This window comes from Danio rerio, chromosome 12 (genome assembly GCF_049306965.1).
Source record: "Danio rerio strain Tuebingen ecotype United States chromosome 12, GRCz12tu, whole genome shotgun sequence".
Lineage (NCBI taxonomy): Eukaryota > Metazoa > Chordata > Actinopteri > Cypriniformes > Danionidae > Danio > Danio rerio.
Window position 1 is genome coordinate 5,999,216 of NC_133187.1, and position 25,233 is coordinate 6,024,448.

A 25,233-nucleotide genomic window follows, 5' to 3' on the forward strand; every position below is an offset into this window, starting at 1 on the left:
ACACAACCACAGTTATGTGCAGATCCACACTTGTGTTTTTGTATGTTTTTATTTTCATTTTATTCATTCAACAACGACAAAAACATTTATGCAGGACTGCTTACTGTCATTTTCTCAGAGATTGAACAACCCAAAGCTATTTTGAAACACAAAAACAAGATAGGCTGATACTGCAATACTACAATGTACTGTAGACGCTACAGACCAAGAATCACCAAACTTGTTCCTGAAGGGCCGGTGTCCTGCAGATTTTAGCTCCAACCCTAATCAAACACACCTGAAAAAGCTAATCAAGGTCTTAATTTGTATACTTGAAACATCCAGGCAGGTGTGTTGAGGCAAGTTGGAGCTAAACCCTGCAGGGCAATGGACCTCCAACGAGATTGTGGACCCCTGCTATAGACGAATTACCGGTATGTAAACATTCAGGATGCGCGTGCATCGAGGTTGCAGAAGAAAAAAAATCAGTGCTAGCATTTGCAGCGAGGGAATTACATCCAATTTGGTTCAGAGTTTGTTGATGTATTAGACATAATTTATATTGATTACATTTTATATATGTCATTCCTAAAATCATTAGTTTGTCTGTCAAAAGTAGCATTTGTGTGATTTTTCAGTGCATTCAGAATGACAAGTTGTGTCATTGTACATTGTAACAGTGTCAGATTTCCTGATGACAACTGAAATTGCACACATTTTATAGTATATCAAATTCAGCAGTAAATTTATTTATAATGTTTGCTGGAGAATGAAAATATAACTATTATATACAGCATTACAGTAAGTATGGAGTATTGCAGTTCAGTGCACACTATTGAATTACATACTTGCTTCATTTATGAAATCTTTGTGTGGTTGAGGACACACTGTTCTCTGTACATTCAGCTACTTCTTTTGACCCTTGGTCATTGCAAGAATATTACTGAGAATGTGGTAAACACATGTCTATGCTCTTCTCTATGCCCTTCCAGCACTTATTCTCTTCATCTGTTATTGACCTTGCTACCTTGTTTGGCATCCATTGTCAGACGTTACAATTGTAAGGTTGAGCTTTGCCTATAACATAAATCCCTTTGCACATTTCATGAGGAGACTTTTCTGAAAGTATGTTCACATTTTGCATTCAGTGACTTCTGCAGCCACTTATGCCTATAGGATGTTTTGGAGGTTAAGGCTATTCAACAAGAAACAATAGAATACACTCAACAGGCTTTTAATCAACATGACAAAGAGAAATGATCATTTTGGAAACACAGGTGGTGGCATTCAGGATTTGTTCAAAAGAACTTGCTTTCATGATCTGCACAAGGAAGACGAGGGTGTGAAAATGTAAATATGTTGGAGAATTTCTATTCTGAGCTAAAAATGACTAAAATGACTGAGAAAAAATGGTAAAAGCATTATGAAATGTTCCCAAACGTTCTGATCTGGTTCTCTAGATTAGGTTTAAATATGTTATACTGATATCTTTATTATTTTTTTTCAATTAAAGCTATTTTTAATTGAAGAAAGGCAGACAGACAGAGAGTCAGATAGATAGACAGACAGACAGACAGACAGACAGACAGACAGACAAGTAGATAGACATACAGACAGGTAGATAGACAGACAGACAGACAGACAGACAGACAGACAGACAGACAGTGAGATAGATAGACAGACAGACAGACAGACAGAGAGATAGATAGATAGATAGATAGATAAATAGATAGATAGATAGACAGACAGACAGACAAACAGACAGACAGACAGACAGACAGACAGACAGACAGAGAGTCAGATAGATAGATAGATAGATAGATAGATAGATAGATAGATAGATAGATAGATAGATAGATAGATAGATAGATAGATAGATAGATAGATAGATAGATAGATAGATAGATAGATAGATAGATAGATAGATAGATAGATAGATAGATAGATAGATAGATAGATAGATAGATAGATAGATAGATAGATAGATAGATAGATAGATAGATAGATAGGCAGGCAGGCAGGCAGGCAGGCAGACAGACATGCGATGAGATCCTGCATGTTATCGTCTTGAGGTGGAGCTGTTTTCTATATCAGTAATCTCTAAGTCGAGCGCACTCACTTCTGTCGTACCCTGAACTGAATCCTTTCTCTCTCTGCATGTGCCACAGCATCAAAATCATTGTTTTCAGCGAAGAGAGTGCGGCTCTGATGTTCCTTTACGGACTACTCAGAAGCAACAGGACGATGCCACTTTATAGAAACAAGACACAAAGAGCTTCTGGAGAAGAACTTCAGGGTGAAGCAGAGAAGCCGATGACGCGAGGAGACACTTGAATATGATACATTTGTCTGAAAAGCCCCATGGAGAGCGATGGTGCTGAAAGGAACAGCTCCGGCGTGGGTGTGCGCGCGCTCACCGGCTGCGCTCTCTGCGCGCTCATCCTCTCCACACTGCTGGGCAACACGCTCGTGTGCGCCGCCGTCATCAAATTCAGACATCTCCGATCCAAAGTCACCAATTTTTTCGTCATATCCCTAGCAGTATCTGATCTGTTCGTGGCTGTCCTGGTCATGCCGTGGAAGGCTGTCTCCGAGGTGGCCGGCTGCTGGCTCTTCGGCGGCTTCTGTGACACTTGGATAGCTTTTGACATCATGTGTTCAACGGCGTCAATCCTCAACCTGTGCATCATCAGTTTGGACAGATACTGGGCCATCTCAAGCCCCTTTCGCTACGAGCGTAAAATGACCCAGAGGATGGCCTTTATAATGATCGGCATGGCGTGGACACTTTCCGTCCTGATCTCTTTCATTCCGGTCAAACTTAACTGGCACAGAGCTGTGGATCACAACCTCACCGTCCCATCCGAGGACTGCACCGCCTCTTTAAACAGGACGTATGCCATCGCGTCCTCGCTCATAAGCTTTTACATCCCTGTTATAATCATGATAGGAACATATACGCGGATCTACCGGATCGCGCAAACGCAGATTAGGAGGATCTCCATTTTGGAGCGCGCGGCCGGACACGCGCAGAGCCAGCAGGACTGCGCGAGCGAGCAGTCGCTGAAGAGCACGTTTAAGAAAGAAACGAAGGTGTTGAAAACGCTTTCCATCATCATGGGTGTGTTTGTGTTTTGCTGGCTGCCCTTTTTCGTCCTCAACTGCATCGTGCCGTTCTGCGACACTCTTGGAGACTCTCCGTGCGTGAGCAGCACCACCTTCAACATCTTCGTGTGGTTCGGATGGGCCAATTCATCGCTCAACCCGGTGATCTACGCGTTCAACGCGGATTTCCGCAAAGCCTTCAGTACTATTCTCGGCTGCAACCGACTCTGCGCGTCTTCCACGGTGGAGACGGTGAACTTCACCAACGAGCTCGTGTCCTACCATCACGACACCACTCTGATGCACAAGGACGCGCAGGGAGTTTCCAGTCCGCGCCTGGATTTGGTCCCGGGACACTGCGATCAGACGGACGTGCCTTTCGATAAGGTATCGGTCGTGTCCAATTCGTCTCGTGTCCAAAGAAGCGCGCTGCTGCCGCAGGACGCAGAGATGGAGATCTGCCTGGACATGATGCCCTTCACCTCTGCTGGACTCAGCGACTGCTGTGCGATTCCGGGACAGATTGAGGAGTGTTGAGGAGTCTGACCTCATTTTATTCACACGAACCTATTTGTAGCATCAGATTAATCACACTGAAAGAAAAAAAGTCATTGGATTTACTACATTTTTTTTATTTAGTTGCATACAACATAGGCGGAATTTAAACAAAGATTTTTAAACAATATTTTTATTGAGATGTATTGAAAATATGACAATACAACCTCATTATCAACATCATATTTACATCTTTTTTTATAATTTAGAGAAAAAACGACAATAATAAAAAATATACAAAACTAAATAAAAAGGAATAAAAAGGAGAAGGGGGGGCACACAAGTTGTTTAAATTAGTACAGATTATTCTAGATAAAATAATAGGGGAAAAATGTTGAAAATACAAATCATCTATAAAATGCATGCACCAGATCATCAATATGACAATTGTTAGTTTAAATCTTTGGAAATAGGGGGGATATAGATATGCTAAGTCAATGTAAGAAAGTTGAACATTGCTAAATATAATTAGTTTAAATTGTTTGCAACCTCTTACCTTAAAATAATTTAGTAAATCCAATGAAAAATATTTCAGTCTATATTTAGGTCTAACTTATTTCTCGATTTGCATAAGAGACTAGCATAATTTTGGAGAGCTTTAACACAAACTAAACTTAGTGTGATGGATATTTCCAAGTCAATCAGGTAAGATTTCCATACTCCAAAGATAATGGTACACTATCAGAAATGAAGGCACAGGAGCTGTCACTGGGGCAGAACCTTTTCAAAAGGTATTTATTTGTACCCCAAAAGTCCACAGTGGTACCTTAAAGGTGCATTTTAGTGTCCAAATGTACCTAAAAAGTACATTTGAGGTAGCATTATTGACTCTTCAGGTATACAAATTTGAAAAGGTACTGCCCCAGTGACAGCTCCTGTACCTTTATTTCTAAGATATAGTGAATTATTCGCATCTGTTTGTTTTCACTTGATCAGGTTTATAAAATGCATTCATTCAAATCATTCAGAATAATAATAAATGCTCAATGCGCTTTTAAATCAAAAGTTAAAATTCTGAGTCTGAACATTAAAACATAAGAAGCCACGAAAAAGGCAATATTCAATGAACTTAATTGTATTTAAGGTCAGATTGTTTTTGATAATTATAGAAATATTTTATTTGACACAGAATTGGGTTGTTCAGTCTATGTTCATTTATGTATCACCTCAAATGTAATTGATGTTAAAATGTAATATAATTTGAAGGACATTTTATGTGCAGTTCTTAAATTGATCTCAGTAATAATCTTTTGAAAGTAAAATGTTCTTCATTTTAAGTATCTCATTTATTTTCAAAGCAATAACAGACTGAAAGCCGGGTTCCAATACTGAAATACAAAACTATAGCTGTATAATGAATAAACTGTGGAATGAGTAAACAGACAGAGATGCTTTGAGAATAATCTACTGTATGTATGAGAATGAGAAATGCTTTAATGGAAAAAAAGGACATGATTTAGTCATTTTGTGTTTCATATATTAAAATCAATAAATATTTTCCTATTAGCCTTTTCCAATTACTTTTTTACTTATTAATTTACTTATTTTCTAATTTACTTTTCTTTATTTGATTTGAAAAGATCATTGTGCTACAAGCACACAGCTGAGAAAGGCAGAAACATATCATTTTATATTTGATCTGTGCACAGCTGCTGTTCAAGATGCTCAGTTTATTCTGAATTAAATACACTGAAGAATGTGATTCCTTTAATATACACAAAAGAGCTGCCTCATTTAGTACTGACCAGAAAAAGTAGTTAATAAAAATGTCAATCTCACTCTTGACACGACACAAAACAAGTGAATTTGAAGATTGTTTCGACTCAAGAGACATTATTGTTTTTTTTATTGTGTCTGAAATAAATCACAATATTCAACACTGCACTGTCATTCACACACAACCACTGTTTATAAGTATGAAGCTCTCATCAGAAAATACAATTCTGCCATATTCACTCACTGGCCACTTTATTAGGTACACCTAACCAGTACTGTGTTGCACCCACTTTTGCCTTCAGAACTGCCTTCATCAGAGATTCATTCATTCATTCATTTTCTTGTCGGCTTAGTCCCTTTATTAATCCGAGGTCGCCACAGCATGTTTTTACGCAGCGGATGCCCTTCCAGCCACAACCCATCTCTGGGAAACATCCACACATACACACACAAATACACTACGGACAATTTAGCCAACCCAATTCACCTGTACCGCATGTCTTTGGACTGTGGGGGAAACTGGAGCACCTGGAGGAAACCCACGCGAACTCAGGGAGAACATGCAAACTCTACACAGAAACGCCAACTGAACCGAGGTTCGAACCAGCGACCTTCTTGCTGTGAGGCGACAGCACTACCTACTGCGCCACTACTTCGCCCACTCCTCAGAGATTTTGCTCCATATTGACATGATAACATCACACAGATTTGTCAGCTGCACATCTATGATGTGAATCTCCCGTTCCACCACATTCCCCAAAGGTGCTCTATTGGATTGAGATCTGGTGACTGTGGAGGCCGTTTGAGTACAGTGAACTCATTGTCATGTTCAAGAAACCAGTCTGAGATGATTCACCCTTTATGGCATGCCGGAGCTCAACTGGCGCTCTAGGCAAACGATGATCATGCCGCCCTTGGGGGTGTTGGGTTGATGTTGTTGCCTATTCTGCCGCCCTAGGTGGCCACCTGGGTCGCCTCTATGGATGCACCGGCCCTGATGACATGGAGCGTTATCTTGCTGAAAGTAGCTGTCAGAAGATGGGTACACTGTGGTCATAAAGGACAAGGTCAGCAACAATACTCAGGTAGGCTGTGGTGTTGACAGGATTCACAGTTGGTATTAATGGACCCAAATTTGCCAAGAAAACATCCTGTCGCAGGAGAAATCAAGACTCATCAGACCGTGCAATGTTTCTCCAATCTGTTGTCCAGTTTTGGTGAGCCTGTGTGAATTGTAGCCTCAGTTTCCTGTTCATAGCTGACAAGAGTGGCACCCTGTGTTGTCTTCTGCTGCTGTAGTCCATCCGACTCAAGGTTCGACATGTTGTGCGTTTTTTTGAGTTACTGTTGCCTCTCTATCAACTGGAACCAGTCTGGCCATTCTCCTCTGGCCTCCGGCATCAACAGGGCATTTGAGCCCAATATCACTGGATATTTTTCTCTGTAAACGCAGGAGATGGTTGAGCATGAAAATGCCAGTAGATCAGCAGTTTCTGAAATACTCAGAGCAGCCCTTCTGGCACCAACAACCATAGCATGTTTAAAGTCACTTAAATCACCTTTCTTTCTCATTCTGATGCTTGGTTTGAACTGAAGCAGATCGTCTTGACCATGTCTACATGCCTAAATGCATTGAGCTGCTGCCATGCGATTGGCTGATTAGAAATTTGCGCTAACGAGCAGTTGAACAGGTGTACCTAATAAAGTGGCCAGTGAGTGTGCAGTATACTGTATTAACAAACAAAACACCGGGGGAAAAGTCTTTGTTGTGTTTAGATGCAAATCTGAAGAGGCTTGTTAAAGATAATTGCTCATTTAATTACCACAGCTATTAAGAGATGAAGTATGCTGTAATAGGTGCCACTCGGGAGCAAAAAAAAAAAGGAGATAAAGGAAATTTCAAGCTTCTAATCAATGGAAACACACTCACACACTCTCTCCAAGTAATTTCCGTAGAAACTTCGAGGGCACAGTGCTCTGTGTTAACTCTTGAACTTGGACAAAAAGCTATTAGTTCAGCAAATTATTCATGGTAGGACCGTTTCTTTCTCAAGGTAATGACTGTGTGTGACGAGGAAGGGTTTAGGAGTGAGTTCAAGGAGAAACAAAAAAGCTGGAGCAAAAGTAATTGACTGCTAAATTTACCTTCACATGGTATAAGCGAGTTTTGCTGAAGGTGCGCTTATATGCTCATCCTTACAGTAATCCTTCAGTGTACCAGTAAACACACTGTGATCACTCCCAGTCCTATTTAGATCCAAAACTTAGCGACCATTATTGCTTTGTGAGTCTGATAACAGAGAATGATGAGTGGTTTTCAAACAGCACAATAATAATGCAATCTATGATTTACAGAAGACACTAAATGTTATGTAAAATGTGTTATATTAAATGTTATGCAATGTAATGTGTATTTATATAGCGCATTTGTGTATGGCTATACACCCAAAGCGCTTCACAATCATGAGGGGGGGTCTCTCCACACCACCAGCAGTGTGCAGCATCCACTCGGATGATGCGACGGCAGCTACAGGACAACAGCGCCAGTGCGCTCACCACACACCAGCTATTGGTGGAGTGGAGAGACATCGATAAAGCCAATTCGATGGAAGGGGATGATTGGTAGGCTATGATCGTAAGGGCCGATAGAGGAACTTTGGCCAGGACACAGGGGTTACACCCCTGCTCTTTCACGAGAAGTGCCATGGGATTTTTAATGACCACAGAGAGTCAGGACCTCGGTTTAACGTCTCATCCGAAAGACGGCGCCCACTGACAGTGTAGTGTCCCCTTCACTTTCACTGGGGCATTAGCACTCACATAGACCACAGGTTGAGCGCCCCCTGCTGGCCTCACTAACACCACTTCCAACAGCAACCTAGTGTTCCCTAGTGATCTCCCATCCAGGTACTAACCAAGCTCAGCCCTGCTTAGCTTCAGTGGGTAACCGGTCTTGGGCTGCAGGGTGAGATGGCTGTGACATTAAAATGTTATTCAGTGTAACAATGATTACATGCCACAAAATCTTGAAATATTGATATATATTAAAAGACAGCAGTGCAGCACCCTAGAACAGGGCCCCCCGGTCTTCACTTTAATCTGCCATCAAAATATTTTGTTTTGCAAGATACTATTCAGTTTAAAGTGCAATTGAAAGGGCTAACATTAGCTTAAATAGATAAGTTGGGATAATTAGGATTGTCATTGGACAACAGTGGTTTGTTCTGTAACCAATCGGAAAAAATAATAAATTAGGTGGCTAATAGTGTTGGTTTAGGAGTTTAATTTTTTTTTTTTTTACAAATATTTTTTTTATTTCAGTTAAGCTAAAAGAAATATAATGTTCTCCAGAATAAGTGATGTTTTATAAACAAATTTCGGGAGGAGTGCGATCAGTCAGACGAGGCTAATTCATCACACACACACACAATCATTCTATTATCCAATCAGCTCAAGAGCAAACCCCTTTAAATAGTCAAACACGTCATACCTCCGTTTCTCTCGACTTCAACGTCCCTCCACCACCCCAACTCCACACTATTAAACCAGATACCTATTTAAATCTGAGGTGGGAGCGTTTTGGAGCCGGGCTGGACACTGCGCTCAGACCCTATCTCTCTTTAACGGGAATAACACAAGTTAGGGTGTCGTCCCGAGCTCAGAGCCCTCTCCCCTGGACAGCACGCCAAATATGCGTCGTCTATTCAGTCAAATATCTGTGAGTGTGAACTCGTGAAAAATAAAATAGGAAATACTCTGAAAGATTTCCTTGGTAAAATCACTTGGGAAGTGTTTGAAATATATTTGGAATATGAAATACAAATTTTACAGGAGGGCTATTACACCCTAAGTCATGGGAAAACAACATGGACATAATAAACGGAAAAACAAATGTGTTGTGGGTGGTGGATTTCCCAATCAAAACAAAAACTTAAAGCAAAAGATCCCCTTCGGTCAACAACCAAACTCGGACACTCAGTTGAGAGTAATTGAATAGATTTACTATAGAAAAATAGTCATTTTAAATGAGCATCTCTTCCGGGTGGCCACAGGCCAAAATAACAAACAAAGGAATCTGCCAAGTAAATGAACTAAATTGTCAATAAATATAAATAAATACAGGAAGCTTACCTTCCTTCCTAAACATAAACACCGTCAAAAGTAGGCCCATACACAATCTAAAATTTACAAATCTAAATTTATTCAGTTTTTTAATTAATAACAGTAATATTATTGACGAATATGAAAATGTTCATCTGATTTATGTACAATGCAGTTTTTACAGTAATATTTTCTGTCTTTTAGTAAAGATATTATATGAGAGACTTGCTTTGTTTACCAAATAAAGTGCATCTAATTGGATTTGCAATTCAAACATTAAATAAACGTTTAAAAGGTATTACTTTTTATTTCACATTTAAGGTTTTGGTCCCACTTTATATTAAGTGTCCTTAACTACTATGTACTTACATCAAAAAAATAAATACAATTTACTTACTGTGTTTATGATGTATTTGAGAACACTTGTGGTGCTTTTGAGTTGGGATAGAGGTTGGGTTATGGACAGGTTTGGTTTAAGGGTGGGTTAAGGTGTAAGGGATGGTCAACAGTGTATTTACAAATGTTATTACAGAAGTTAATTACAGATGTAATTACATACAGGTATTTAATCAAGCTTAAGTACACAGTAAATACATGTATTTACAAAATAAGTACATTGTAACAAACTCTTAGTTCCTGTGTAACTACATATTAGTTAAGGCCACTTAATATAAAGTGGGACCAAGGTTTTAGTTATGATCCTCTCAAAATAATACCGCAAAAATCCACAGATTTTTACCAAAATTCCCTGCAGAAATAGCAAAAAACATCCACAGATTCCATCTGACCCTGGTCAAAAGTTATTGAATAAATAGGCAGGCCACAACTACAAACTCAAACTCTCAAAAAGTTGAACACATGAACAATGGTACAAGAATAAATATTGGTCATCGGCCGAAGGGGCTGAGGGAAAATCCAGGAGCCTCACTCCCAGCAACCATCGCACCACAAATGATGTTGCTCGATTGGATATGGTTGTTGCAGCAAGTTAACGAGAATTATTTATATTATTTATTACATTTCCCAATTATTGTATTTTTTATGTCTACCCCCACCCAAACCCTAAACCCGACGTCACGTAAAAACAGTAGTTGTAAAGAGTATTATTTATGTTATCTATTAAGTTACACAATAAATTGTATTTTTTAATGTCTACCCCCAGCTGCAACCCATCTCTGGAAAACATCCATACACACTCATTCACCCTCATACACTACCATTTCACCTATACTGCATGTCTTTGGACTTATGGGGGAAACCAGAGCATCTGGAGGAAACCCAATGCGAACACAGGGAGAACATACAAACTCCACACAGAAATGCCAACTGACCCAGCCGAGGCTCGAACCAGCGATCTTCTTGCTGTGTTACCCACTGCGCTGCCCCAGGACGCGAACCAGCGACCTTTATTTAAAGATGTAATAATAAAATCAAAGCAGTAGTACTACCATTACAGTTTGACCTCTTATTTTCCCAAAAGTTATTTGAAAGTGCATTTAAAAACCTGCTTTTCTATAACTACACTTGAGAAAATCGAATTTGATGTGAACATGAAAAATGGCACAGCTTGTCCTCGATGGCCATCAATGCACTTTGATTTTGATTTGTGCTGAATTTAGGGCAGCAAAACTGCACTTTACACACACACACACACACACACACACACACACACACACACACACACACACACACACACACACACACACACACACACACACACACACACACACACACACACACACACACACACACACACCAAATATCAAATCTGTTTTGATGTGCACTTCAAGCTGTCTAGAGTGATTTTCAGTAAGCCAAACCTGCTACAAAACTTATTTCATGTGTCAACACATACAGCTTTAAAAGCTGCTTTTGTCGGCTTCTGTCCATATGGCAGGAAAAATCGTCTCTCTTGGCTTGAAAAAAAAAAAAAAACTCGGCTTGAAAGCCTCTGTGGTTGACTGAAAATGTTGAGCTGAAATGCTGTGAAAAGCAAAGATAGAAATCGAAAGGAAGACACGTTTCAGTCACTCAAAGTGTGTGAAACAAGGACAAAAACAAACGTTTTTTTGCTCCAAGTGAACATTAATGAAAGTCTTTTACCTCTTACTGTTTCCATCTTAACATCAACAAAACACACACAATGATAATATTACTGAAATAGTAACACATCAGTGGTGTCACGGTTTCTTTCACTGAATGTTGTTTTGACTGAGACGTCTTTTGTTCTGTTTCATCATCAGTTCATCATTAGTTTTCATCAGCATTATTCACTGAAAGAAACCGCTGATGCGTGATCATTTCAGTAATATTATCAGTGTGTGTGCGTTTATTCATTCACTGTGTATTTAAGCTGCCTGTTCTGTTCAGTGCACTGCTGGTTATTGTTTGTGTTGTTATGTCTTTACTGTTGACCTGTCTGGACACCAGCTTCCTGCTTGAATTATTAAACCATTTTTTTTAAGTTTATGCGTGCTTGTTCACTTTTTCCTTCATTAGCAAAGCCTGACAAACAAAAAAATACTCTTTTTATTGAATTATTAATAGAAAAGGCTAAAATACAGGTAGAGTATATAGCAGAATTCATTATTCAATTTCAGTATTTTCAAGTAAAATAATATTATTAGGCCTTTTATAAATATGAATTAGGATTCCTGTAATATTGAAATATTTCAACTGCACTACCATGAACAATATACATGTGTATTTACACTACTGTTAACAAAAATACAAAAAAACAAAACAAAAAAACAATATATATATATATATATATACTGTATCGAGTCTACTGATGCCACGTCGCCCTGGTCACAAATTCACCCCAGCTGGAAACTCATCAGCACCGGATCGCTCACAGCTGGACCTCATCAGCCAGGGAGAGATAAAAGCCAGCCCCACACAGGAGGAAGTTGAGCTTCATTTCCACATGACTCCCTGCGCTAACGCTTGTGTCTCTTTGTCTCTCCCACAGCCGAATCCAGCTCGTGACCGATCCAACACCAGAACTCTCACCAGCCTTCACCATCTCCCTGGAGCACTTGAGCATGCACCCCAAGAAAAGCACCCATTTAATCACAAAATCACTTGTAAATAAAGCACCCTCCGGGGCATTTTCCCTCTGCCTCGCTACAATACAATAACAAATGCTTGTTGTTAGGTAGCATGTTTTCCACTAACTTATTTTAAGTAGTAGTAGGGTCTTATGGACCATTTTCACAAGGTGGTTATAACGCATTGGCACATTGGAAATATCCTCCCAGGCTACATTACTGAGAACTGACAAATATGTACCCTAGACTACAATGTCTTACAATTTTGTTTTCATAAATCCACTAGAGGGCGCCGTGTATATTTTTGACAATCTCAAATACGTTACTGGGGCACCTTTTCTCATACTTGCCATTTCTCATAAATTTACCGGAGGCCACTGTGGACATTACTACAATATTAACATCTTTCTTGTGAGAGTCCATGAGAGAAGGCGGTTGGCTTATCATTGTGCATACTATATCAGCTTAATATCGACTGCCCCAAACGCCCTCTTCCTTAAACACAGAGCCATCCGCTTGTTAAGTGGTGACGTGTTAGTGACGTATGTAATACTTTTTCCGGGTCCAAGCCTCCATTCATTTGAGTGGAGAAATCATTCGTTTATGATCGCGTTTTATTCCTATCACACATTAAAGTCAATTTTATATAAAGTCGTAGTGTACACAACAATCTCTGGGCTTGCTGCATAAAAAATACCAAAAATGTAACAATTTATAAAAAAATGTATCACTTTCTGGCCACCGGATATTAGGGATGGGCATATATACTGCGATATATATAGCAAGCCAGGTTGCTATAAGGTTGCTATAAGGTTTGCTACTAGGTTTTTATATACTGCGTTTGTTAAGCGCAAATATTCGTTTCAAAACTTTTTTTAATTTCAGTTCTAATTTCCAGCCAACGAATAAATGAACAACAATAACAAAGTGTGGTCAAAAACCTGAGTTATATCCTAAAACACATGCTGTGCCCCATATGGTCTAAAACCTGACAGGTGGGCAAATCTAAGCTTGCTTTTAATAAAACAAATACAAATATGCATATAATAAATAATACTGCTAATAATAATAACATTACACAAAAGCAAATTGTTATGAATGAACTGAAAAAGCCTCCCGAGATGAAGAAGACATAAAAGCAGTGATTTTTCATATTTATGTAGGCTAGAAAATAATATGTTTTGTAATATTTTAATCCTTTATATTTATATTCTATATCTATTCTTATTATTTCCTATATATATCCTTAATATTTAAATGTTTTCATATGTAAAGATATTTGCCTATTGCTCTCTTGTGCGTATTAAGCAGTGTGTAAGCGAGGCGCAACTCTGCGCCGGAGTTTAGACCGGGTTAGTTTTGGTCTAATGAAAAATCTATTTTAGTTTCTCAAAATAGCAACGCGCCAGCAGTGCACCTCAGAACGCCTTCCTTTTTAGACCAGAACGCCTATGAGCGCACATATGAGCGCTAATGCATTTGCTGTTTAAACAGCGTAGCGCAACGCCTCAAAACGACCCTTGCGCCAAGCTGAAACTACCTAACAAGTATTGCACCGCGCCTTGCGCCACATTGCGCCGGGTGTATGATAGGGCCCATTATCTCTGTCAAGAATGACAAATTCACAAACAGGTTCTGTCAAATATGAACTGCTTTAAATGTAGTTCATTTTTTTGAGTCAGAATTTGAGACAAGTCAACGGGAGGAAAGTCTCTTTCCATGCACAAGGTCTGTAATGGATTTGAAAATGCATCATCCTGTATATGTGGGCAAAATTGGATTTGAAAGAAATTTGTGGGCTTTGAAGCATCTGCGGTTTACAGGCACTTCATATTTAGGCTACCCAGCATCCTCAAGCTTATTATTATACCAAATAAACAATATATACTCTACTAGAATACAAAAGGTTATTAAGCCTTTATAACACTGCAGCTCTTTGCCAAATGAAGAGGTGCTCAGGGAATCTCGGCTGCAGAGACATTCATATTATTCCTTCCAGAATCAACGGGATACATCACAGGAAAGGAAATGGAAAATGATGCACTATGCAGACAATCACAATTCTGTAATTCAGAATGCAACAGCTAAGCTGATTTATTTCATCTTAAAACACGAAAGGCACTTTATTGTAATCTAGGCTAGGTTATTTTACTTAAAAGTCTTAAAACAGATTTTTGTGAGCTGAAATAAAATAAATAAGCAAAAATGAAAAAAAATAAACTTAATGAAACTAAACAGTCACTGAAAAACGAACCGAAATAAAATTATAATTAGTTAAAATAACTAATTGTGGGTGAGGCAGTGGCGCAGTAGGTAGTGCTGTCGCCTCACAGCAAGAAGGTCGCTGGTTTGAACCTCGGCTCAGTCGGTGTTTCTGTGTGGAGTTTGCATGTTCTCCCTGCCTTCGCGTGGGTTTCCTCCGGGTGCTCCGGTTTCCCCCACAGTCCAAAGACATTCGGCGCAGGTGAATTGGGTATAGGCTAAATTGTCCGTAGCGTATGAGTGTGTGTGTGAATGTGTGTGTGGATGTTTCCCAGAGATGGGTTGCGGCTGGAAGGGCATCCGCTGCGTAAAAACTTGCTGGATAAGTTGGCGGTTCATTCCGCTGTGGCGACCCCGGATTAATAAAGGGACTTAGCCGACAAGAAAATGAATGAATGAATGACTAATTGTTTTCAGAACTAATAAGCACTCATTCTGTGACGACCAAATCTGACCTTGTAGTTGTTTAGAGAAACAACAGTAGATGGCGCTTTTATAGACAAACAAGCAACGCAGGCTCATTCTGATTATGTACCATAGCTGTATACACTTTACATGTTACCAGGTGGTATTACGCCGCCAAATGAATGTGAATGAATATAGAATACAGAATATACTACAGTAATATGGTTAAGACCGCTCAGTTGAACCCTTTTCTAGAATAATACTCTTGTCCATTCCTGTATATCAAACTGCTCATTGTACAAATGAGCACCGAAATATGACAGTGAGCTGCAGTTTTCGACACCTGTGCATGTTTTCTAACCCGTGTGACTTATTTACTCGAAACATGTCATCTCCCTGAATAAACGCCAGATGATATGCAAATGAAAGGTTAAATCAAAGGTCAGCTCAGTGGATGATATGTGTTGTATATGAAAGGTTTCAACTGTTTACAACAGTTATTAGAAATGAATCCAGCAAAGCACTGAGGAAATGCTTAACATTCATTCCCACGCTAAACTATAAGGCGGCTTGTTAAAAAACATGTCACTTCATCCCCTCAAAGGTCAAGAAGAACTGAAGCTGTACGCACCGTCACAAAGAGTAATAAGGTGAATCTCAAGAACAGCTTCAAGTCGTATATATAAATTAGATGCTCAAGAAGTCATGTCAACATGTTACTTTGACCTATTTTAGTATACTGACTATCTGTAAGTTAACAGTTTTCTGTATTTTATGATTCATGTTTTTATTTTTCCGTTTATTTCAACCCATTCTGAAAATGTACCTCTATATACCTTTCTGGAGAGTACCAAATATGTCCCAGAAGTAAAGTTTTTTCAGTTTTTGTTTCCACAAATCCACCAGAGGCTGATGTGTACGCTGTTTGAGATCTCAAATTTCTCTCGCGAGTGCCATTCACGCCTGCTGTTTTCGCATAAATCCAGATTCTGCTGTCGACTGACTGACTGACCGTTCAACTGTCCCACCCTCCTCCTTCCCTAAACCCAACCAACAGTATTTTAAAAAGCACAGATTGATTTCTGTTTTAAAGACAAAATGCAGCCATACGTACTGACTACATAATTCATGATCTCCAGAAACGTATATAGGGCTAAGCTTTCAGAATGAGCCTATGTTGATTTAATTATGCTTTTGAATTGCATTCTGGGACCTTGATCTTTTTTCCAACAACTTTTAACCTTGAAAAGTTTGAAAAAAGTGACTTTTATTATCAGTTTTAATAGTTTGAAGTGATATATTGTCTGGGTTGGTGTTGTATTTTATGCTACAAAAACCTTTAGTAATGCACTTCCAGGACTTTTTTTGTTATTTTACAGACTTATTTCTCTATATATGATTTCTTATACATGAAATTATTTTTAAATAATCATTACTAAAATGTGGCGCACTAGGTAGAGCTGTCGCATCACAGCAAGAAGGACATGGATTTGAGCCTTGGCTAGATCAGTTGGCGTTTCTATGTGGAGTTTGCATGTTCTCCCTGCGTTCACGTGGGTTTCTTTATATATATATATATATATATATATATATATATATATATATATATATATATATATATATATATATATATATATATATTTTTTTTTTTTTTAGTTTGCTGCATTCACAAAACCAGCACCTTTTGGATCAACCCAACCAATCTTCAACACTTTCACAAAAGTAATCTTGGACACTAGACACATCTGATGCACAATGGGATGCATTTTATTTTTTTTCAGGTTAAGATTATATTCTGTCTTCTCTCTCTCTCTCTCTCTCTCTCTCTCTCCTCAAGAACACTGCATATATATATATATATATATATATATATATATATATATATATATATATATATATATATATATATATATATATATATATATATATATATATATATATATATATATATATATATATATATATATAGGATGAGGCAGTGGCGCAGTAGGTAGTGCTGTTGTCGCCTCACAGCAGGAAGGTCACTGGGTCGCAGGTTCGAACCTTGGCTCAGTTGGCATTTCTGTGTGGAGTTTGCATGTTCTCCCTGCCTTCACGAGGGTTTCCTCCGGGTGCTCCGGTTTCCCCCACAGCCCAAAGACATGCTGTACAGGTATATATATACACACACACACACACACACACACACACACACACACATTACTGCTATATACATTTTAGGAGAGAGCGAAATATGTCCCAGGAGGTACAATTTTTACTGTTTTTGTTTTCACAAATCCACCAGAGACTGCTGCCGACTGACTGAATGACTGACCGATCAACTGAACTCCTTCTCCCCAAAACCCAACCAATAATTTTCAAATGCAGTCCAAAAAAAGAGCATGCCTTGCCTGAGTTTTTCCACATTTTCAGATTTTACCACATTCTTACCCTGTTGTTTACTTGTTTATTGTATTTTTGGCTTCTGTTTTTGTCTTACCCTCTTTCTGACCCATTACCGTGGTCAACTCCTCTCTGCCTCTCAAGCACCGACGTACAAGGTGAGCTCCTGGACAAACTAGTAACAACAGAAAAAACCGTCCAAATGAAGGTAAGCTGGTAAGGGCGAAAAGCAACAGCATCATACCACCTCGTAGAATTCATTTTAAAGACTAAATGCAGCCACATGTTCTTCTGGCTACATAATTCGCAATCTCCAACAATGTATATAGGGTTACGATTTAACCTGCTTAACAGTAAGTTTCCTTAATACAGTATACTGTATATGGTTAATATCCAGAAAACAGACTTTCCCAGAATTCCCTTATTTTTAAAGTTTGCTGCATTCACAAAACCAGCACCTTTTGGATCAACCCAAACAATCTTCAACACTTCCACAAAAGTAATCCTGGACACTAGACACATCTGATGCACAATGGGATGTATTTTTTGTCAGGTCAAGATTATTCTCTCTCTCTCTCTCTCTCTCTCCTCAAGAACACTGCATTTATTCTCATGCAAATGAACCCCCAGGTGTTGCTACCTGAATTCTAATCAGCGTTTGATTCAAGTCTGTTATTGGAGTTCATATTACAAGTTTCTTTCAGATGAAGCAGCTGGAAATAAGGGACAACTTCATCACAACCCCCTCTGTAAAATAGCAATTGTTTTAGGAAGGCAGTAATCTTACAGCTGTGCTTCTGTGATCTTTTCTCAAATATATATTTCTTGTGCATTTGAGACAGTTATTGTTTTTCATTAATTTAATTTTCTTCTTTTCGTCTGAGTCCCTTATTCATCAGAGGCTGACACAGCGGAATGAACCACTAACCATTCTGGCATATGTTTTACACAACGGATGCCCTTTCAGCTACAACCCAGTACTGGGAAACATACATACACTCTCATTCACACACACACACACACACACACACACACACACACACACACACACACACACACACACACACACACACACACTACGGCCAGCTTAGTTTATTCAATTCACCTAGAGTGCATGTGTTTGGACTGTGGGGGAAACCGGAGCATCCAGAGGAAATAAAGAGACTAAGCCGAAAAGAAAATGAATGAATGAATGACTTGAATAGCATTTGGAAATATTGGAGAATCTTAAAATCTCATTTATTTCATGGATAAAATGACTATGAGAAGAACATTTCTGATAAATAATGTCAAGCTTTATAAGCATGAGATACAGTCAAATGGAAACCTTTTATTTCTCATTTTGTGAAGCTTGATAGTCACCACCATGAAAACGCTGAAAACGGTTGCATGATGACTGCTTGAAAATTCCCTTTTGTGCTCCACAGACCAAAAGAAATCAAATAAAAATCATACAGATTTGGAATGAGTGAATATAAGTCTAAAATACCTGCAACATAGGCTCATTCTGAAAACGTAGCTCATATACATTTCTGGAGATTATAAATTACAGTTCAAGTCAAAATTATTAGCCCCCTTTTGATTTTTTCTCTTTTAAATATTTCCCAAATGATTATTGACAGAGCAAGGAAATTTTCACAGTATGTCTGATAATATTTTTTCTTCTAAAGAAAGTCTTATTTGTTTTATTTCGGCTACAATGAAGGCAGTTATCAATTTTTTTAAAACCATTTTTGGGACAAAATTATTAGCCCCTTTAAGCTAATTTTTTTTTCGATAATCTACAGAGCAAACTATCATTATACAATAACTTGCCTAATTACCCTAACCTGTCTAGTTAACCCAATTAAACTAGTTAAACCTTTAAATGTCACGTTAGGCTGTATAGAAGTGTCTTGAAAAATATCTAGTCAAATATTATTTACTGTCATCATGGCAAAGATAAAATAAATCAGTCATTAGAAATGAGTTATAAAACTATTATGTGTAAAAATGTGCTAAAACAATCTTCCCTCTGTTAAACAGAAATCGTTTTTACAAATTTAAGTGGGTTGAACATAAAAAAAAGTTGTTCCTAAAAAAACCCTTAAGAATTGTGTTGTTTGACCTCATTTTGTGAGCTTGAACAAGTCATTTTTTGAGTGTAGCATTTCACATGATAATCCATATGCTAATCCATAAAGCATTTGAGGACAGCAGGAGTGATCCCTCGTCTCATCAGCACGTCAGAAAATTTCCTACCTTTATTCAACTCTTAAATTTGCATGTCAACAACACTCACCCAGAAGCAGTTCACAGGAAGGGGACTCGAGATCCATTGGGAAAGACTACAGATAACAGTGATGAAACGACACTCGCAGATGCTTGCTGATCCCTTGTGGGCCACACGGCAACCCGCATCCCAATTAGTTACATCCTTCTACCCAACAACCCCTGAAAAATTCTGATTATATAAGAGTCGAGAACAATGACGCCAAACAAGAGGTGGATAAGAGGAAGTTTTACGGATGAAAACAGAAAATTGGATCTGAGGTTTGGGAAGTGGGATTATGATTTACAGCATACTCCATCATAAACATGCAAAAACAAATTTTGGAAGCTGTTTGAATAGAAATTTTATACAAAAAATTAAATAAATGCATACACCAAACATGCTAATTCATGCTACACCTAACATGCTAATTCATGCTACCAATGTTAAATATTTTAAAGCAACGGACACACTGAAGTTTGAGCATGTGAAATTCTGTCGTTCGGCATTGTGAAAAGGGGCGATTAAACAAAAGCGCTCCATATTTTCAATTTCTGTACAGAAAGGTCATGTTTTGATCTTCGATTGGTCTAACTCAATCACACGATGCGATTTCGTAGGTCAGAGTTCACCAAGCTTTAACTTTGCAAAGCAGCGACATGTGAAAGTTTTCGTATTCACTTGCGTATGAATGGAAGTCTAAGGGGCGACAATTGCATTTATTTACATGGTTATAACATAGTAATTACATGGTTGTAGGCTTGTTACAATGTTGTATTTATATTGTTGTAACGTTGTAATTACATCTATGATAGTTTAGTAAATGTGTTTGTGTATATTTCAAGTACAGTATTTGTGTGTTATAGTTATATACATATACACAGTACACATGTATTTACAAACCTTCATCTTGGATTTAGTTACTATGTCATTACATAGTTAAATACGTAAATATGCACAGTGCACATGTATGTAATATGTAATTACAAACTTAGTTTAAATAACTATAAATAATATTTGTACGCGTTACAAATCACTGTCATTACATTGTAAATATATTGTAGTTACATCAAACATAATATTTATAAACGTACATGTTTCTTTGTATATTTCATGTACTGTATTTGTGTATTTTTAGCTATTTACATAAATATACACAATACACATGTAATGATATTGTAAACTACTGTCTTGTATGTAATCACATTGCTATTACATTGTAATTACATCCCAGATAATATTTATAAACAATTTTTATAAACAATTGTTTCTGTATATTTCATGTACAGTGTGTACTTATATGTATTTATTGTTTATACTTAAATTCACACATTACACATATGTAATTACAAACTTTTTATCTTGTATAATATCAATGTGTTGTTACATTGTATTTACACTGTAGTTACATCCGAGACAATATATATATATATATATATATGAATATACATTCATGTGCATATGTGTATATGTATATAACTATGACACACAAATACTGTACTTGAAATATACACAAACACATTTACTAAACTATCATAGATGTAATTACAATGTTATAACAATGTACATAGGACGTTGTAACAATGCTATAACCATGTAAATACAATGTTATAACTATGTAATTACAATTGCAATTGTCGCCCCTTAGACTTCCATTCATACGCAAATGAATACGAAAACTTTCACATGTCGCTGCTTACATGGTTACATTATAACCATGTAATTACAAAGTTTAGTCATGTAATTACAATGTTACAACATGTAATTACAATACTATAGCTATATAATTATAATGTTATAACCATGTAATGTAACTGTACATGCAATATACAAAAACACGTTTATATTTATATACATTGTCTCGGATGTAACTACATTGTTGCAACATTGCAAATACATTGTTATACCATTGTAAAGACATTAATATACCATTGTAATTACAATGTTATAACAGTGTATTACATTGCTATAACATTGTAATTACATTCTTATACTATTATTTCATTGATATAGCATTGCATTTACATTGTTATAATATTGTAACTACATTGTTTTAACATTGTAATTACAATTTTAGTTTTAGCATTGCAATTACGTTGGTAAGACATTGTTGTATTTACATTGTTAAAACGTTTTATTTACATTATAACATTGAAATTATGTTTATTTAACCAGAAAAAAAACTCATTGAGATCAAGATCTCATTTACAAGGGTGACCTGGCCATAAGGTCTGCATCACACGATTTATAAAATAAATAAATTAAAAAATTAAAAAATGTAATGATATTAATAATAAATAGAAAATTTATATAATATAAAAATACGGTTCAGTTTTCCAGCTTTACCACATTTCAATATATTAAAAACACATACTGGATGAGCTCAGACATCTTTAGTTCAGACTGAAGAGTATTCCAGGATGAGGGGGCAGCATGACTAAAGGCTCGCTTCCCTAATTTATTTCGAACCCGGGGAACAGTCAAATGATAAGATTCACTTGAGCGTATGGCATACTGACTTTTAGTTTAGTTTAGTTGGTAATTGCATATATGATAGCATTGTAAATGTGTGTGTGTATATTTAAAGTACAGTGTTTGTGTGTTATAGTTTTATAAATATAAACTTTTATCTTGGATGTAGTTACTATGTCGCTACAATGTATATACATTGTGTAAATACATCCTAGATTTACAAACGTGTTTGTATATATTTTATGTACAGAGTGTATTTATAATTGTATACTTAAACATACCAGCCACATTCTACAAATGTTGTTACCACATTAATTCATGCTATCATAGTCCTTAAATGTTAATGTATATAACTGTGTGCTAAAACGATGTGTTAAATGATGTTAGCAACTTGTTAAATCATTATAGCAACATGCTAAAGTTTTAAAATTGTAAGTGATTTATCTTAATGGGCAAATACATCTTTAGAAAATTGTTCTGACAAACAAAAATCTGATTTAACTCAACTTGCTAAAAGAAAAAAAGCTTATGTTGGTATGTTTTAATACTAGTTTGTTGGTTTATGCTAGCTGTTTGCTGGTTCTTGCTGGTCAGACCATGTTTATGAGGGCAGAAACGTTAGTACTGAATACATACTTAGATTTTTGTACATTTCAGGCCTAATATCTCTTGAAAACCAGTGTTCAAATCACCTGATCCATTTAATTTGTTTCACAAAGTGCTTTTGTCAGTTCCGCACACATATAATCCTAGATAGAAGTAAATGTTGTGACAAGGAAATGATGTCAATTGCTAGAAGAAATTAACTTGTGATTCAAGCTTGCAGTTGTGTGATAATCGAACAAAAGAAAGAGCTGGACGGACAAAAGAAGATAAGTACAGAGACAGAGAGGCGATTTCAATAGCCTTCTTTGTATTCATATTAGTATCTGAGGGAGTGAGCAGACTGGAGGATGCCATTTGTCTGTGTTTTTTACCACTCTAAAAGCTATACATCAAACGCACACACTGTCTAGCATATGCATATATGCATGTGCGGTTATACACAGATTAGGCCCATAAAGAAATAAATCAAGCTTGCAATATTGCATATTTATTTCAGTGAAGCAGCTAAAACTCTCCATTAGCAGTAGGGACCAATTCATCCATCACAAGTCTGAATCTGGTGTGCTGTCAGAATCATTCAGCTGAAATGACAAAGGCACAGAAACACACACACACACAGACACACACTAACCTGGAGGTCACATATGCGATGACAGTGTTCTGCTTCACGGTTCGGCATTCACTCGAATCACTCTCAGTGGTGCATTATGGGAAAGGACGGCAAAGGCATTTCATTTCATTTCAGGATCTGCAGTGCCATTTTTCATCTACTTCTTTGGAGCAAATCAACTCTTTTCAACACAAGATGTCTAGAAAAGAAAGGTACATTTTGGTTGCATCAAGAAATGCAATGCCAGGTCACTCATCTGAGTTGGCTAGTTTTAGAAATCAGAAACTTCTAAACAGGGTGACGCAGTGGCGCAGTAGGTAGTGCTGTCACCTCACAGCAAGAAAGTCGCTGGTTCGAGCCTCAGCTGGGTCAGTTGGTGTTTCTGTGTGGAGTTTGCATGTTCTCCCTGCGTTTGCGTGGGTTTCCTCTGGGTGCTCCAGTTTCCACCACCAGTCTAAAGACATGTGGTACAGGTGAATAGGGTAGGCTAAATTGTCCGTAGTGTATGAGTGTGTATGGATGTTTCCCATAGATGGGTTGCAGCTGGAAGGGCATCCGCCGCGTTAAACATATGCTGGATAATTTGGAGGTTCATTCCGCTGTGTCGACTCCAGATTAATAAAGGGACTAAGCCGAAAATAAAATAAATGAAACTTCTAAAAAAATCATCTCTACAAATGTGAAAAATTCTATATATTTCTTCAATGTTAAAAAAAGTGTATTATGCTCACAGAACTCCTGCAATTGCCATAATTATGTTCTGTTTTAATTTAGTCACAACATTTGAGATTTGTAACTAAACCACTATGTTAAATTCACTGGCCACTTTATTAGGTAAACCTGTCACCTGTATTTCTAATCAGCCAATCACATGGCAGCAACTCAGTGCATTTAGGCATTCAAACCAAGCATCAGAATGGGGAAGAGAGGTGATTTAAGTGACTTTGAACATGGCATGGTTATTGGTGCCAGACAGGCTGGTGTGAGTATTTCAGAAACTGCTGATATACTGAGATTTTCATGCTCAACCATCTCTAGGGTTTACAGAGAATGGACTGAAAAAGAGAAAACATCCAGTTAGTGGCAGTTCTGTGGGCGCAAATGCCTTGTTGATGCAAGAGGTCAGAGGAGAATGGCCAGACTGGTTCCAGTTGATAGAGAGGCAACAGTAACTCAAATAAGCACTCGTTAAACCAAAGTCTGCAGAAGAGCATCTCTGAACACACAACACGTCCAACCTTGAGGCAGATGCGCTACAGCAGCAGAAGACCACACCGGGTGCCACTCCTGTCAGCTAAGAACAGGAAACTGAGGCTACAATTCACACAGGCTCACCCAAACTGGACAATAGAAAATTGGAAAAACGTAGCCTGGTATAATGAGTCTCGATTTCTGCTGCGACATTCGGATGGTCGGGTCAGAATTTGGCGCCAACAACATAAGAGCATGGATCTATTCTGCCTTGTATTAACGGTTCAGGCTAGTAGTGGTGGTGTAATGGTGTGGGGGATTTTTTCTTGGCACACTTTGGGCCCATTAGTACCAATTGAGCATTGCGTCAACGCCACAGCCAACCTGAGTATTGTTGCTGACCATGTCCATCTCTTTATGACCACAGTGTACCCATCTTCTGATGGCTACTTCCAGCAGGAAAACACATCATGTCATAAAGCGTGAATTATCTCAGACTGGTTTCTTGAGTTCATTGAACTCAGATGGCCTCCAAAATCATCAGATCT

General features: G+C 37.8%; 1 protein-coding gene across 1 annotated transcript; it reads left to right on the plus strand.

The window, feature by feature from the left end:
• The first annotated feature begins 22 nt into the window (after window positions 1-22).
• drd6b (dopamine receptor D6b) lies at window positions 23-5,140 on the plus strand. The gene has a single exon (XM_073918133.1). It carries the CDS (start codon window positions 2,341-2,343, stop codon window positions 3,619-3,621), a length of 1,281 nt encoding a protein of 426 aa, XP_073774234.1. The 5' UTR covers window positions 23-2,340; the 3' UTR covers window positions 3,622-5,140.
• The last annotated feature ends 20,093 nt before the right edge of the window (window positions 5,141-25,233 follow it).

Excerpts from the sequence above, each read along its gene's own strand:
- drd6b (XM_073918133.1), top strand. The coding sequence starts at position 2,341 with ATGGAGAGCGATGGTGCTGAAAGGAACAGCTCCGGCGTGGGTGTGCGC.